Source organism: Chiloscyllium plagiosum, chromosome 2, assembly GCF_004010195.1.
Source record: "Chiloscyllium plagiosum isolate BGI_BamShark_2017 chromosome 2, ASM401019v2, whole genome shotgun sequence".
Taxonomy (NCBI): domain Eukaryota; kingdom Metazoa; phylum Chordata; class Chondrichthyes; order Orectolobiformes; family Hemiscylliidae; genus Chiloscyllium; species Chiloscyllium plagiosum.
This window is the reverse complement of record NC_057711.1, coordinates 24,000,688-24,014,861: the sequence shown is the minus strand read 5'-3', so window position 1 is coordinate 24,014,861 and position 14,174 is coordinate 24,000,688. Positions and strand designations below refer to the sequence as shown.

Sequence of the window (14,174 nt, the reverse complement as noted above, 5' to 3'; positions counted from 1 at the left end):
GATAAGCTTGGATTGTTTTCTTTAGTGCAGGGAAGACTGAGGTGCGACATAATTGAAGTGTATAGACAGGGTGAATGGAGAGCGGCTGTCTCCCTTGGTTGAGGGGTCAATCACGAGGGGGCATAGTTTTTGGGTCGGGACAGGAGATTCAGAGGGAATTTGGGAGCAAACATTTTCACTCAGTGGGTGGTGGGGGATCTGGAATGCACTGCCTGGGAAGGGAGTGTAGACTGGAAAACTTACAACCTTAAAAAAAATACTTGTATGAATTCTTCAAGTATCACAACATTCACGGATATGGGACTAGTGCAAGAAGTTTGAGATTAGTGCACCTGTGGCGGTAGTTACATCAGTGCAGACTCGATGGGCCGAAGGGCCTTTTCTCCACTGTATGAATCTGTGAATTTATCTGGTACAGGGTTCCGCAGATGTGTTTACCCGCTGGTACCACGTTATATTTAATGAAAACCCCTGAATATAAGAGCTAGTCAGTAGCTGAGTTTAAGCTGATTCATCCAATACTTAATCTGTGGAGGGGATACACCTTGAAAGTGTGCAGCATCATTTGTGCCTCTCAATAAATACATAAGGGATTTGTTCAGAGGCCCCGAAGCAGAATGATTGACCGCATAGTGGCCATGGCCTGTCCTGAGCCTACTTAGCAAGGACGAATCCTGCTGTGGTAGCTTAAAGCTTGCCATTCAATAGATGGTGGCTTATCCTAGGAACCTTTGAGGACAATAGATCAGCAAATTGATAAATGGTAAATAGAAATGATGACCAGAAAAATTTTCAGGCTCTGAACGTGATAGAGTAGATGCAGAAATTGTGTTTCCCTTATGTGAGAGTCAAGGACCAGAGGGCATCATCTCAGAATAATTTAAAACAGATAGGAGCAGGAATTGCTTCTCTCAGAGGATCGAGAATCTGTGGAATTCTTTTCCACAGAGGGCTGTCAAGGGTATATTCAACACTGAGATAGACAGATTTTTGATCAATAAGGGAACCAAGGGTAATAGCGAAAAAGCAAGAATATGGAGTTGAGATTTATCAGATCAGCCATTATCTCATTGAATGGCAGAGCAGACTGGATGGGCGGAATGGCTAACTTCTGCTCCTATGTCGTCTCTGCCCTATGGAGTATTTCCTAAAGCTTTTATTTCAGATTTCCATCATTGAGAATATTTTGCTTTCTTCATCACCATGAATGGTAAGTTACTTCACAGTGACTAGAGTTTGAGTCTTGAACAAATGAGCGAACAACAGTCAATGGCAGAAAGGAAGAACCCCAAGGTCAGAGTTCATATCAGATTTAGACCAGGATAAAATGCCACTCAAACTGATAGAAACTTTGGAAGCAAGGAAAACACTAAAGACTTGAGGGTATGAATATCAGGATTTGAATATTTATTCTCAGGATGGGCATGTTGCTAGCAAACATTTGAACTGATAGAGCGGCTGTGATGAGGATGCTCCCACAATGTTACTAACTGAGAAGGCCTACAATTTTGACCCAAAGCAACTAAGGGATGTTAATGTTGGTGCACTGAACACTTCTAGAGGAAGACAAGACCTATGCCATTAGACAGCAGTAAAGAAAAGAGACACATTGAGAGATGATCTTGCTGTGTGCTTGATATTTTGATCATTAGATTCACAGGTTGGTACTTTCCAGTTTTGGAACTAAGTTTGGAAGATGGAATGTTGAGTGAGGAGAAGTCCACAGCTACCCTGTTCACAAAGCCCATTGTATCAAACTAAAATCACACAGCTGATTGGCTCCTGGTAGACTTTCTGCTGGAAATTCAGACTAGCAAAACACAACCTCCTGGGCCTGCTAGCCAGTCAGCTAGCCAGGTGTCTCCAGAATTCTGCAACTCCATGCAAAGGAGCTGAGCTAATGGCAGCCGAGGTGAAACAAGGCCCTTTAATGGGACTTATTTGGCAACAGGTCAGGAAGGCCAACTGGGGGTCTTCCCACCCAGTTTCTGAGGTGCTGGAAGGAGGTCACCAATCTCCCAGATTATCTGCCCTTCCCACCACCTTCCCCATCACTTTGGGGAGGGGAAATTCTGCCCACAGAGGCATTTACAAGCACAGAATGAGGCAATTTGGCTGATCAGGTCCAGGCTGGTGCTTTGCAGAGTAATCCAGTCACATTCACCCACTCAATTTTGCTAGACATGGAAATCTATTTTGTTTGAGAGTTTCCTTTTGAAATCAACGATCACCTTCACTTCCATCATCCTCATAGGGCAATAGTTTCTCAGTCATAATCACTTACTGTGAAAAGCTCAGATTTGCCTCTCCACGTCCTTGTACAATCAGTAAAAGGGAATAGCTTATCTAAGATTGTTGTAATCTGTATACTCTTATCAAATCTCCCCAGAATATCCATTGTCCCAAGGAGAACAATCTCAGGTTCTTACTCTAACCATTGCTGAATTTTGACAGCTCTGCCAAAGAATGGACACGTTGGTTTTCATAGACAGCATACTCACACTTTACATCCAGGTGGCACCAGGAGAGCTGTCAGATTCCTCAGCTGCACGGCGATTATGATGAAACTTGCACTGGTGGGATCATACCTGCCACAGATGCAGTAACAAAAATGAAGATGCAGATACAAATTTCTTCTAATCACGCCATGTAGATGTGTTATGACATACTTTTGAGTCAGGTGGGATTAAATCTGTGTTTCTGGCCCAGAGATAGGGACTCCTCACTGTGCCACAGGAGCCCCTCAAATACAGAAATATTCCAAGTTTGATCCCTGCCCAGTGCTGATTCAACTAATGTCAATGTACCTTCAATCATCCTCAGTGACCCTCGATTAAGGAAGTAAATATTTTCCTGCTCATTCTTGGTACATTTGGGAAAGCAAATCTTAGCAGGACTTATACACTTAATGGTAAGGTTCTAGGGAGTGTTGCTGAACAAAGAAACCTTGGGGTGCAGGTTCATAGCTCCTTGAAAGTGGAGTTGCAGTAGATAGGATAATGAAGGCGGCGTTTGGTATGCTTTCCTCTACTGGTCAGGGTATTGAGTACAGGAGTTGGGAGGTCATGTTGCAGCTATACAGGACATTAATTAGGCCACTGTTGGAATATTGTGTGCAATTCTAGTCTCTTTCCTATCAGAAAGATATTACGAAACTTGAAAGGGTTCAGAAAATATTTACAAGGGTATTGAGTACAGGAGTTGGGAGGTCATGTTGCAGCTATACAGGCCACTGTTGGAATATTGTGTGCAATTCTAGTCTCTTTCCTATCAGAAAGATATTACGAAACTTGAAAGGGTTCAGAAAATATTTCCAAGGATGTTGCCGGGTTGGAGGATTTGAGCTAGAGGGACAGGTTGAACAGGCTAGGGCTGTTTTCCCTGGAGTGGCGGAGGATGAGGGGTGACCATATAGAGGTTTATAATATCATGAGGGGCATGGATAGAATAAATAGACAAAGTCTTTTCCCTGGAGTGGGCGAGTCCAGAACTAGAGGGCATAGGTTTAGGGAGAGAGGGGAAAGATATAAAAGAGACCTAAGGGGCAACTTTTTCACACAGAGGGTGGTACGGGTATGGAATCATCTGCCAGAGGAAGTGGTGGAGGCTGGTACAATTGCAACGTTTAAAAGGCATCTGAATGGGTATATGAATAGGAAGGGTTTGGAGGGATATGGACCGGGTGCTGGCAGGTGGGACTAGATTGGGTTGGGATATCTGGTCAGCATGAACAGGATGGACTGGAGGGTGTGTTTCCATGCTGTACATCTCTATGACTATATGAGCATCACTGGCAAGGTCAGCACTTACTCGCCATTGCTTACTTCCGTTAAGAAGGTGGCAGAGAGCTGTCTTCTTGAACTGCTGCTGTTTATGTGGTGTAGATACACTCAGGGCACTAACTTTACCATTTCAACCTGATCCAACCAACTAGCTTGTTCAGCATTTTCAGAGGCGGAGTCTGCGAGTCCCATGTCGGGCTGAATACATTGGATGATGTTTTCTCCTGGCCATTGGGTCTAGATCAAAGGCTCATAGTCTTAGGATCCAAGGGGAGGCCATTTTAGACTGAGGTGAGGAGCAATGTCTTCTCTCAGAGGTGGTGAAGCAGTGGAATCCTCTACCACGGAAGGTTATGGAGGCCAAGTATTGAATATATATAAGGAGTAAATAGATAGATTTCTCGAGGCTAATATGTCAAGGCTTATGGGGAGAGTATGCAAGTACGGCATTGACTCAGAGAATTACTCATAATCATGCTGAGTGGCAGGGCTCAGTGAATGGCCAATGAGCTAATCCTGCCCCAATTTTCTATTCTTCTGGGATGGACCAGGTAAGGACATTAGACTTCTTTCCCAGAAGGATTTTTTCAAAAATTACTCATGGATATAGGTTAGGCCAGCATTTATTGTCCATCCCTAATTGCCTGAGAGGGGCAGTTAAGTGTCAACCACATTGCTGTGGGTCTGGGGTGACATGTAGGCCTGACCAGGTAAAGATGGCAGGTTTCCTTTCCTAATGGCTATTTGTGAATGTGGTGGGTTTTTACAGCAATCTGGTGATTTTTGTGGTAGTTATTTATAAGACTAACATTTGATTCCAAAGTTATTAATTAACTGAATTTACATTTCCCCATTTGCCATAGTGAGATTAGAATTCATGTCACTGGAGCATCAACAAGGATATCCTCTAATCATCACTATCCAACACTCTGAACGTACATAAGAGAAAAAGATTTGCTAAGAAACTCAGCAAGTCTGGCAGCATCTGTAAAGAAAAAAAGTTAATGTTTCAAATCCAATGAATCTTCTTCAGAAAGCAACAGCTTTGTACCGCAACTTTAATGTAGAAAATAAAGACAAATGTATTGACTTCAGCTGTGGTAGCCCAGCCCCAGAGTGAAACAGACCTCAGCATATGCTCTATGTGCACAATTAATGGTGGTTGACTTGGATAATTTACTATTGGGCTGGTGGAACTATATCCGAGCAAAGACTCCTCAGGAGATCAGGAAGTAAAGGGAAAAAAGGGGAAAAGAAATTCAGACTCATAAATTCAGCCATGCAAATTTAGTTTTTTTTTTAATAATCACTTACCTCAGTCCTATCTGGATTTGAGCTGCCTCTAATGTGGAAGGTTCATCTTCATCATAAATAGCATCTTCAGTTTCATTTGGCCTAACAGCAAGGTTGTAAAATTCAAGTTAATGGAAATTGTAAACTAAACATAATGAACACGAGAGCTGGGAATAATAAAAAAGTCACCATAAAATACATGATGAATTTACCCAGAGAACATGTCACAGCCATGCGCAAGTTATGGTTATGGACTTGGTTTATAAAAAGCACACGGGCATTCTGTTTAAGACATATTGCTGCACTTCCAGGAGGCACAGAGAAACTGCAAATGTTTTGCTGGCTTTTGCAATGTGTGTTGTAGACATGGAAAACAGAGTACTTGTAATAAAAGAATAAAGTCCATGTTTCAATGCCTCTAGTGCACACTGACAATGAGTACAGGGTATACTGGGCTGACAATGTTGTAGCCCACATGCTGCCTCATGCTCCTCCTGAATATCCACCCCACCAGTAGTTCAGAATGACGGGGTTACCCCTTTCCAATTGCTTAGCCAATAAGTGAAGCAATTACCACTCCTGTCTCAATGATGATACTGTCCACTGTGCTTCTGAACTAGACCAGGAAACTTGCAGCAAGTGATGCCATGGAACTTGTGGGCATTAGGTGAGAAGTGTCATACTCAGCTGGGACCTGCCTCAACACCTCCCACCAACTGAAGGTGGAAGCCATTTCAATGCTTACGCAGGCACAGAGTAGAACCTGTATTTTTCCTGCAAGTTTTGGAGTCACTGCTTCGAAAAGACAAGTTCCTGTTGTGACTTCCACCACAAAGGCCCACCTTGAGAGAGGAAGATGTGCCTTTGCTGCAGTACAGTGGCCACTTTTACATCATCCATAAAGGTCCGACAGATTTTTGAGTCAGATGTGGGGAAATTAGGTTCCAGTGAGCTGCAGAGAGAAGGAAATGATGGGCCTGAAGGAACTGAGAGGAGCCATCAACTGAAGCTCATTGTGTCCTCAGGTGACAATAATAAGGGCTGAGCTAAAGAAGTTTTGTTGGAGGTATGTTAGCAACTGTTGGTTTGTAACTAAAGTTCTGGTGGCCCACAGTAGCAAGTCAGCATCCGGCAGTGGATTCCCAATCTCTTGATGCCGACTCAGGTAAAAGAAGAAAGCTGGGATAAGGCCATTGTGGAGCATAAACACCAGCATAGATTGGTTGGGCTGAGTGGCCTGTTTCTATTTTACACATTTCTGTTTGCTCAAACAGTGGGGAGTGGGAATGGAGTGAAAAGGAGCACAGAGTGTTTTTAGTTGTGCAGTTGCCCTAGACTTTCCAAGCTAGTGGCTTAACATTGTCTCCTACATAGAAGGTGCATAAAACCACTGACATTTTCTCTCTCAATTTTTATGATGTCTATATATTGCTGCCAAAGAGAACAATTTTGTTCTTTTCTCATTTGTGCAATGTAGAAATGTGTTGGAGAATGGCTCTTTGACACATGAATCACTGGTGGGTGAGTTATTTTAACGTATCTTTGGAGAGAGAACAAACCATCCTAACCCAGTATGGGCTACATGTGACTCTAGTCCTGTACCAATAGGATTGACTGTTAACTGCACCACCCCATCCCACCGAAGTGGCCAATGAAGCCTTTCAGTTGTACCATAAGGTGACCCACCATCGCAGAGAAACTAAGGATGGGCAATAAAGCACTGGTTACCCACACTCTGAAAGTAAATAAGAACAGAAGGTGAGCTGCACACTCTAAGGCAGCTTCTATTTTAACATATGGATGGCTCAGTGCTTCACAGTGCCAGAGACCCAGGCTAATTCCCACCCTTGGTCTGTGTGATGTTTGCATGTTCTCCCCATGGAGCACCCAAGGGTTCCCTCTGGGTGCTCCAGTTTCCTCCCACTGTCCAAAGGTGTGCAAGTTTGGTGGATTAGCCATGCTAAATAGCCCATAGTGTCCAGGGATGTGCAGGATAAGTGGATTAGCCATGGGGAAGGCAGGGTTACAGGGACAGAGTAGGGGAGTGGGATGCTCTTCGGAGGGTCAGTGTGGAATTGATGGGCCAAACGGCCTGCTTCCACACTGCTGGGATTCTATTTACTGACATAATTGCCGGCAACTGAGCTAGTAACAGGGGCAGCTCCCACTGTCTTCAAAAGCTGCCACGTGTCAGTCAGGCTCCTATATCCTGTTTGATATCAGCAAATCCCTCTCAGAAGTGAGCTCCAGAAGAGTGTTACAGAGACAAAGGCAGGCAGCTCTCGCATCGGAAACTAAGCTCAGGTACAAATGTGAGGTCAAAGTTGCGGATGGTCTAGTTCAGCCTCTGGATGAGGTTGGTGGCTAGGAAACAGAGTTTGTGGCTGGGAATAAAGACTTTGGCCTTCCCAATAGAAGAATCATCTGCTCACCCAAGACTGGTTGATGGATATGCAGAAATCATACATAATGGAGGGTTCAAGACATTAGATTAGATTTCCTACAGTGTGGAAACAGGCCCTTCGGCCCAACAAGTCCACACCGACCCTCCGAAGAGCAACTCACCCAGACCCATCTCCCTCTGACTAATGCACCTAACACTGTGGGCAATTTAGCATGGCCAATTCACCTGACCTGCACATCTTTGGACTGTGGGAGGAAACCAGAGCACCCGGAGGAAACCCACGCAGACACGGGGAGAACGTGCAAACTCTACACAGACAGTCGCCCGAGGGTGGAATTGAACCCGGGTCCCTTGTGCTGTGAGGCTGCAGTGCTAAGCATTGAGCCACCGTGCCGCCCATTTGTGGTGGTGAGATGGAGTCAGATATCACCAGTATGTGTGGAACTTTCTTCATTTTTCCATGGGGATGAGGCCATCGCTGGTTAGATGAGCATTTAATGCCCATCCTAACTGCCCAGAAGGCAGTTACAGTCAACCATATTACTATCGGTCTGGAGTCACATGTCGGCCAGAAGAGGTAAGAATGGTAAATTTCCTGCTCTGAAAGACATTATTAAACCAGGTGGGGTTTTACGACAAATGAAAATGGTTACGTGGTTGCCATTAGGCTGTCTTGTACTTCCAGATATTTATTGAGTTTAAATTTCACCATCTATCCTGGTGGGATTTGAACATTAGCCTGGGTTTCTGGAATGCCAATCTAGTGACATAACTACTATGCCACCACCTGCCTTGACATCGTGTTTTTGGATGATGCTGTCAAGAGACAACATGGAGATGAGAAATAGGACAGGCCAAGGATAGACCCTTGTGGCACTTCAGGGATACCACTGTGAGGGTGGTTAGAGGAACCAGTACTAAGAGCATCAGGCAGGTCCATCCCTCTGGACAGTGATGAAGTAGAGTGGACTGGTTAAACATGTCAATGGCTGCAGACAGTTGAAGAGGATGAGGAGGGCTAGTCTAACATGATCCCAGTGACAAAGATTCATTTGTGACTCTGGTTGCTGTTAATAATGTGATTTGTGGTTTTATTTTTGGAAACTGATAAACTGTCAAATGGAAACTGGAGGATGACTTTGGTAAAAAGCAGTTAAGTGCACTAAAAATAGGAATTCCACTCCCCCCAACCCTAGTCACACACACACACACACATACATGCATACATAGACATACACATGCACACACAAATACACACATGCCCACATACACCCACATACACATGCACACACACATAAATACACACATGCCCACAAACACACATGCAGCATACGATTATCAAATGTGGCATCCTTGAGCCACTGTGAAACACAGGATATCATTCACATACCGTTTGACAGAAGCCTCATACACCCCGCTGTCCCCGGCCACAGATTCATCAGAAACGGCAGCAGAGACACATGCTGCTTTCTCTTCGACTCGATGTCCCACTGCTCCTTGCTGCAAATCAACACCTGCACACAGAACACACACTGCTCGTCAAACTCACTGTCGAAATTCCTTCGGAGGGACTTTTCAGCTCCTCGGCACCTTCACTTTCCCGCATCCCCCTCCCATCTATTTTCAACCTTTCTCACCAAAAAGTCTAAACTTTTGTTGAAGTACATGCAACGTTTGTGATTTGCAATTACTGATTTCCCCCCCCCTTAGATAGGTTTCCTTGACTCAGCAGAGACTAGGGACTGAGTGCAAAACCTTGATGCCCACCAAAATAAAATGTGGGGGACCTTCATTTAAAGCTTCTGGAAACAGTAGAATGCAAATTGTGTGCACAGAGGACTTTTCAACATCTCAATGGATGAGATGATTGTAACTCCCCACTGGAGGAGTGATCTTCGCTATTCCCAGTGTTGTCACAAAAGTTAAAGATTTGGAAAAATTCACAGAATTTTCCAATTTTCAGACCCAGGTTGATGGAAAACACAGACTGCAACTCTGTATTTAACAAGAATTACTACTTATCCCACAAAAGAAAGTTCTAACTACAGATTAACAATTATGAACTAAGGGCATATGCCATATAGAGTCAAGAGTGTGGTGCTGGAAAAGCACAGCCGGTCAAGCAGCATTTGAGGAGCAGGAGAAATGTTCAGCCATGGGGCGATGAGGTTGGTTGGTGCGGCTGTCCCACAGTGGTTCTCTAAAATGATCCGCAAGTTGGCATCCTGTCTCCCCGATGTAGAGGAGATTACACCGGGTGCAACAGATACAATAGATGATATTGGTGGAGGTACAGGTAAACTTCTGTCAGATGAGGAAGGATGCCAACTTGCGGATCGTTTCAGAGAACATCTCTGGGACACCCATACCAACCAACCCCACCGTCCCGTGTCTGAACAGTTCAACTCCCCCTCCCACTCCATCAAGGACATGCAGGTCCTGGGCCTCCTCCATCGCTAAACTTTAACCACCCGACGCCTGGAGGAAGAACGCCTCATCTTCTGCCTTTGGGCCCCTGCAATCACACGGGATTAATGTGCAATTCACCAATTTCCTCATTTCCCCTCCCCTCTCACTATCCCAGTCCCAAGCCTCCAACTCGGCACCAGCCTCCTGACCTGTCCATAGCCTTTCCCATCTATCCGCTCCACCCTTCTCTCCGACCTATCATTTTCTCCCTCACCTTCATCTAGCTATCACATTCTTAGCTACCTTCCCCCCCCCATCTCAACCCTTCCCATTTATCTCTCAGCCCCCTGGCCCACAAGCCTCACTCCCGGTGAAGGGTTTATGCCCGAAATGTCGATTTTCCTGCTCCTCGGATGCTGCCTGACCTGCTGTGCTTTTCCAGCACCACACTCTCGACTCTGATCTCCAGCACCTGTAGTCCTTACCTTCTCCATACCACATATACTCAAGTAATAGTCCTTTTTTTTGACTATTTTTTAAGGTTAAATTTATGGGGTCAACTATTATGTGGATACTATTTTTATGGGACTGAAATTCATGCCCGTCAATATTCATACTGGATCATTAGCAGAAGCCCAATTGATCTCCAAATGAATATACGAAACAAAATGATTTATGGTAATTCTGATAATCTGAAGTGGAACACAAACGTCAGTGGACTGGAAGACCGGGAGAGGAGTGGAACAACTGGCAGACTGGAAAACTGGAGCAGGACGTGACAGCCGGCACACTGACACATAAATGTTAATCTGTGAAGAACTAGGGTCGACTTTTACACAAGATATATGGAAAATTCCAGATTATTTGGCCAAAAATAGGGGATCAACTTTTGCATGAGATTGACTGTTACTTCACCGTATATGGTACATCAACTGGTAAAAAATGTAATCCCCTTCTCGATCCCTCTTCTACCCACACACATATAGACAAACACAGACAGGAAAAAATGGGTGTTATGGGTGAAGTGAAAGACAGGGAAAGCAGCTCAGTGATCCCTATCCACAGGATTTACTGAGATGAATCTTGTGCTGATCAGAATGCGACTTCTGGAGCTTTCTCCTCTGTATTGACATGTTTGCAGGACGCACAGGATGACTGGCTTACCTTTAAAAAGACCTCTGACTTAGTACTTAGAAGTCACAGCTTTCAAAAACTCAAGGAAAAGCAAGCTGGCTTTTCTTCAGGCTTAAAGTGTTTTTTACAACAAAGAAGAGAAACAGCTGACTATGTGGAGATCTGAAGGCTTCTCCCTATCTCATTCTTAGCCCCAAACTGTTCAGCTACTTGTGAACCAAATGAATAATCATTGGTAGGCAGCAGGCCTTTACCATCAATAACTGGTCAGCAGCTCACAGACCACTCAGCATCCTGTTGCCAGCTGCATCTCCATTTATACAGAGCCCTTGGCTCTCATTCACCTGCAAAACATTTACTACAGCTTCTTCAACCATCAGCTGTGTAAACAGCACTTAACAACGAGTGTCAGATTACCGGCTTTCAAAAAGTGCAGCAATGCCTCAACAATCCTTGTTTCTCAAAACAGTTTTCCTCTTTCAGTCCACAATCAGAAACAGAAAAATAAAAAGACACAGCCTTTACAAAATGAGAAAATGGGAAAATGAAAACAAGTGGGACTAACTTCAAATGTGCCAAATGGATTTTTTCTGCACTATCCAGAATCAGAGGGATGAATTTTACAGAGCCCTCTGAAGGTGGCCTATTGAGACCCTGAATTGGCCAATGAATGGTCACCTAAGAACCTCAATCAGCCTCTGCTTCTGTAATACATGTGGTTGAGGGAAGGCAGCCAGCCTAGCATGTTTCAGGGCAGAGGACAGAAGGAAGTGTTGGTCCTCCCTGTGCCCAGCAGACGTATCTCCGACTCCAACCTCCCAAAACAGTATGCCTGCAATTTATGCCATTTCCCTCCCACCACTGTATTCAAATCTACGACCATTTCCATTTGGAAGGACAAGGGGAGCAGATATGTGAGAACATCAAGGTTTGTGTAAAGATGTGAGAACACTGCTACTGCCAGTTCCCCTCCAAGTCACTCACCATCCTGATTTGGAAATATTTTGCTGTTCCTTTACTGTCGCTGGTCAACAGCATTGTGGGTCAACCTAAAGCATGTAGATTGCAGTGGTTCAAGAAGGCAGTTCACCACCACCTTCTCTCCACAGCTGCTGTCAGAACGGTGCAGGTATGTAATCCATAAAAATGGAGTTGCAGACAGACAGGGTACTGAGGAAGGCACGCTTGCCTGCATTGGTCAGAATAATGAGGATAGGAGTTGGGACATCATGCTGCAGCTGTACAGGACATTGGTTCGACCACCTTTAGAATACTGCATATAATTCTGGTCACTCTTCTATAGGAAAGATGTTGTTAAACTTGAGAGGGTGCAGAAAATATTTACTAGGATGTTGCTGGGACCAGAAGGTTTGAGTTATTGGGAGAGGTTGAATAGGCTGGAACTTTTTCACCTGGAGTGCCGGAGGCTGAGGAGTGACCTTATAGAAGCTTACGAAATCATGAGGGGCATGGTTAGGGTCAATAGCCAAGGTCTTTTTCCAATGGTGGAGGAATCCAAAACTACAGGGCATAGGTAAGAGGGGAAATAGTTAAAAAGCAAAATACCTCAGGGGCAACTTTTTCACACAGAAGGCTGATATAATTACAACATTTAAAAGGCATCTGAATAGATATATGACTAGGAAGGGGTGAGAGGGATATGGGCCAAACGCTGGCAAATGGGACTAGGTCAGATTGAGAAGTCTGGTCAGCATGGACGAGTTGGATCAAAGGGTCTGTTTCCGTGCTGTATGACTCTATGACTGGCTGCTATGTTTCTCCAGCAATTTCTGATTTTGTTCCCAGGGCATTAGCCTGGCCTTCTCGGGATTACTATTTCAGCGACATGACAACTGTGCCATCTCCTTCGAGGGAGGAATGTAGACTTTAAAGTGATACAGACACACTCAGTGAGTCGGCAACACATGCACTGAGTGCCAAGCAGAGTACAGAGTTTGGGGGAAGGGCAAGGTTATTCATTTTAATCATAAGAAAAAGACGTAGAACAGTTTTTTGAAGATGGGAAACTTGCAAACATTTATGTTCATGGAGAGTTAGGTGTACTGCTTAGAAGGATCAGAGAGAGCTATTACGCAGGTACAGCAACTAAGTAGGAAGGCAAGTACCATGCAGGTCTGCATTTCAAGGGACCTGGAGTAGAAGAAGAAAGGTTTGTTGGAACTTCAAAGAAATTTGGTGAACTACATCTGCAGTACTGTGCGCGTGTTCGATTCCCCCATCGAAGGAAGCACATACGTGCTTCAGATCAGAACTATGAAGGTTCAGTAGATTAATTCCTGAGATGAGAAGGCTATGCTATGATGTGAGGCTGGATACATTGGGATGAGACTCTCTGAGGTTTAAGGAATGCGAGTTAAAACATTAAAGGCTTTTCAGGGAGTTGACAAGGCAGAGATTGTCAGGTTGTTTCTCCTGCCTGGGGAATCTAGAACACAGAGGATAAGAGTTGATTATTTGAGACTGAAAGGAGGAGCGGGGGGGTGGGGGGAATTTCTTCTCTCAGTGAGTTGTGAGTCTTTTGGAATTCATTACACCTGGGGGTTGTGGATGCTCATTACTGACATTATTCAGGACTGAAGAAGGCAAGATTATTGACCGTTCAGGATCAGGGGAAAGGCAGTTGATATAGAAAATCAACCAAGATTGGTTGAATGGTGGGAAAGGGCAGCATACCTACCCTTTTGTCATTATAACAGCAATCACAGAATCATTGAAAGTAATGTATTGTATGTAAAGCATTCTGAGAAGTGCAATATAAATGCAAATATCTTCTTTTATTTCATTTCTTTTTTCATTTCTATTTGTCACTCACTTTGTTTTAATTATGCCTTTTAAACTTCACCATTAAGAAAGAGTACCAGTTTCACATTCTGAAAGCTTGGTTTCTTGGAAATGCTTAACTCTCCACCGAAAGCATCAGTGATCCATAAAGAAATTTCCAAAGGCATCGCTTTATGACAGTGAGAATTATTCATCTCATCAGGCCCTTTGACCCATCAATTCCCTGCCAGCTTCCCATGGAGGAATTGAGCCCGTCCCGCTCCTCCAACACAGCCCAGTCCATCTTACAAGCCAACCTTCCATCCATTGACTCCATCCATACTTCTCATTGACTCGGAAGGCAGCCAACA

The 14,174-nt window shown here is 44.3% G+C and overlaps 1 protein-coding gene across 2 annotated transcripts in view; it reads right to left on the bottom strand.

Moving 5' to 3' along the window:
- LOC122557495 (protein WWC2-like) overlaps nucleotides 1-14,174 on the bottom strand; it is a 238,200-nt gene that overhangs the window by 20,490 nt on the left and 203,536 nt on the right. For both annotated transcript variants that reach the window (XM_043705250.1, XM_043705245.1), the window contains exons 12-14: nucleotides 8,870-8,993; nucleotides 5,097-5,177; nucleotides 2,502-2,588 (exon numbers count right to left, since the gene is read on the bottom strand). In XM_043705250.1, coding sequence (XP_043561185.1) covers nucleotides 2,502-2,588; nucleotides 5,097-5,177; nucleotides 8,870-8,993 — 292 coding nt within the window. The remainder of the gene's footprint in view (nucleotides 1-2,501; nucleotides 2,589-5,096; nucleotides 5,178-8,869; nucleotides 8,994-14,174) is intronic.